General features: G+C 19.1%; 1 protein-coding gene across 1 annotated transcript, besides 9 other annotated features; it reads right to left on the bottom strand.

Moving 5' to 3' along the window:
• Nucleotides 1–701, bottom strand: EDI_322850 (heat shock protein, putative; the record flags this gene model as incomplete). The annotated part of the gene is made up of 1 exon (XM_001738014.1): nt 1–701. A coding segment is annotated over one exon (701 nt), but the record flags the coding sequence as incomplete, so codon positions are not given.
• A 145-nt stretch (nt 702–846) lies between these two features.
• Nucleotides 847–928: a sequence feature (AT_rich).
• A 78-nt stretch (nt 929–1006) lies between these two features.
• Nucleotides 1007–1085: a sequence feature (AT_rich).
• Nucleotides 1086–1162: 77 nt separating this feature from the next.
• Nucleotides 1163–1329: a microsatellite.
• Nucleotides 1246–1402: a microsatellite.
• A 2-nt stretch (nt 1403–1404) lies between these two features.
• Nucleotides 1405–1459: a sequence feature (AT_rich).
• Nucleotides 1460–1547: a microsatellite.
• A 16-nt stretch (nt 1548–1563) lies between these two features.
• Nucleotides 1564–1745: a microsatellite.
• Nucleotides 1651–1850: a microsatellite.
• Nucleotides 1789–1954: a microsatellite.

The raw sequence follows: 1954 nt of genomic DNA, 5'->3' as shown, positions 1-1954 counted from the left end.
TTCTCCTCCAGATGTGTATCTCCATTAGTTGCTTTAACTTCAAATACTCCTTCATCAATTACAAGTACTGATACATCAAATGTTCCTCCTCCAAGATCAAATATTAATACTTTTTTCTCTCCTGAACTCTTTTTATCAAGTCCATATGCAATAGCTGCTGCTGTTGGTTCATTGATAATTCTCATTACATTCATTCCTGCAATTGTTCCTGCATCTTTAGTGGCTTGTCTTTGTGAATCATTAAAATATGCTGGACATGTAATAACTGCATTCTTTACTTCTTTTCCAATAAATGTTTCTGCTATTTCTTTCATTTTAGTTAATACCATTGATGATATTTCTTCTGGTGTAAATCTTTTAATTTCTCCTTTATATTCTACTTCAATTATTGGTTTATCATGTCCATCATCAACTACTTTAAATGACCAATGTTTCATATCTTTTTGAATACTTGGTTCACTAAATCTTCTTCCTATCATTCTTTTTGCATCAAATACTGTATTCTTAACATTCATTCCAATTTGATTCTTTGCTGCATCTCCAATAAGTCTTTCTGTATCAGTAAATGCAACATATGATGGTGTTGTTCTATTTCCTTGATCATTTGCTATAATTTCTACTCGATCATTTTCCCAAATACCAACACATGAATATGTTGTACCTAAATCTATTCCAATACCTATTCCTGTATATTTACTCATTTAATGACTTCTTTAGTTCTGACTTCCTTTATATATCATTCTCTCCTTTTGTATTATGTTCACGTGGTTTATTGTTTATGCAAATCTTTCATTCTATCCACTCATTGCTTTCTCATTTCCACGTGTTCTTTTGTTATTTATAACGTTATTTTCTTTAATTATTTTTTTTCTATTTTATTAAAAATAAAATACAAATAAACATTAAAAATTAAACTATAATAATTATTCTTTGAAGTTTTCTTCAAATGAATTAATCAAAATGACAGAAAGACACATGTTATAAATATGTTTATTCTATTTGATACAAAATATTTATTATTATAAGAAAGTGTATGAATTATTAATAAAATACTTATCAATTAATTATTCAATTTTGATAATATACTTTTTTGAAGACATACAAGATAAACTATTTTAGATTCAATATTTATATTTCTAATAAACTAAATTTATACTTTCATTTTATTCATTAATTTCTTAACTCTTTGTTTATTTATTTCTATTTATTATTGTATCAACAATAACATTCATAAACAAATAGATTTATTCAATTATTATCATTTTATATTTATATTATCTTTTTCATTTTGTAATTTCATCTTTTTATTTATTTATATTATTTATTAATATTAGATGATATTAAATTTGTATTATTAAATATTATATAATAAAGATGTTAAACAAAATAATATTTATATTATTGATATAATTAATATATATTTTGAATTTATATCATCATTTTATTTAAATATTTATTATTTATTATATTTTATATTATTTATTGTTGATTTATATCAATTTTATTCTTTTTATATTATTTATTCTTTGTTTTATTCTTAATTTATTATTAAAATTATTTCAATTATATTATGATATTAATATAATAACATTAATATATTTATTACAAATAAATTGAATGTTATTATTATTTATATAATGTTAATACTTCTATTATTATAATTTATTATTTAAATATATCATTATATTACTTATTATTATTTAAATTGTTAAATTTATCATTAATTTTATTATTATAATTTATTAAAATAATAAAATTATGATTATATATTTAAATATCATTAATTAGTTTATTTTTATTTATATTTTCATTATTTTGTTATTATTCTTTATAAATTTATTATAATTATTCTTTATTCATTTATTATTATCTATTTATCTTATTATTTTCTCTTTATTATTCTTATATTTTTGTTTGTTAATATTATTTCTTTCTTGTTTGTTTCTTTTATATT

This window comes from Entamoeba dispar, genomic scaffold, assembly GCF_000209125.1.
Source record: "Entamoeba dispar SAW760 scf_1105229461045 genomic scaffold, whole genome shotgun sequence".
NCBI classification, from domain to species: domain Eukaryota; phylum Evosea; order Mastigamoebida; family Endamoebidae; genus Entamoeba; species Entamoeba dispar.
Note: the sequence above shows the minus strand (reverse complement) of the source record. Positions and strands in the feature narration are given on the sequence as shown.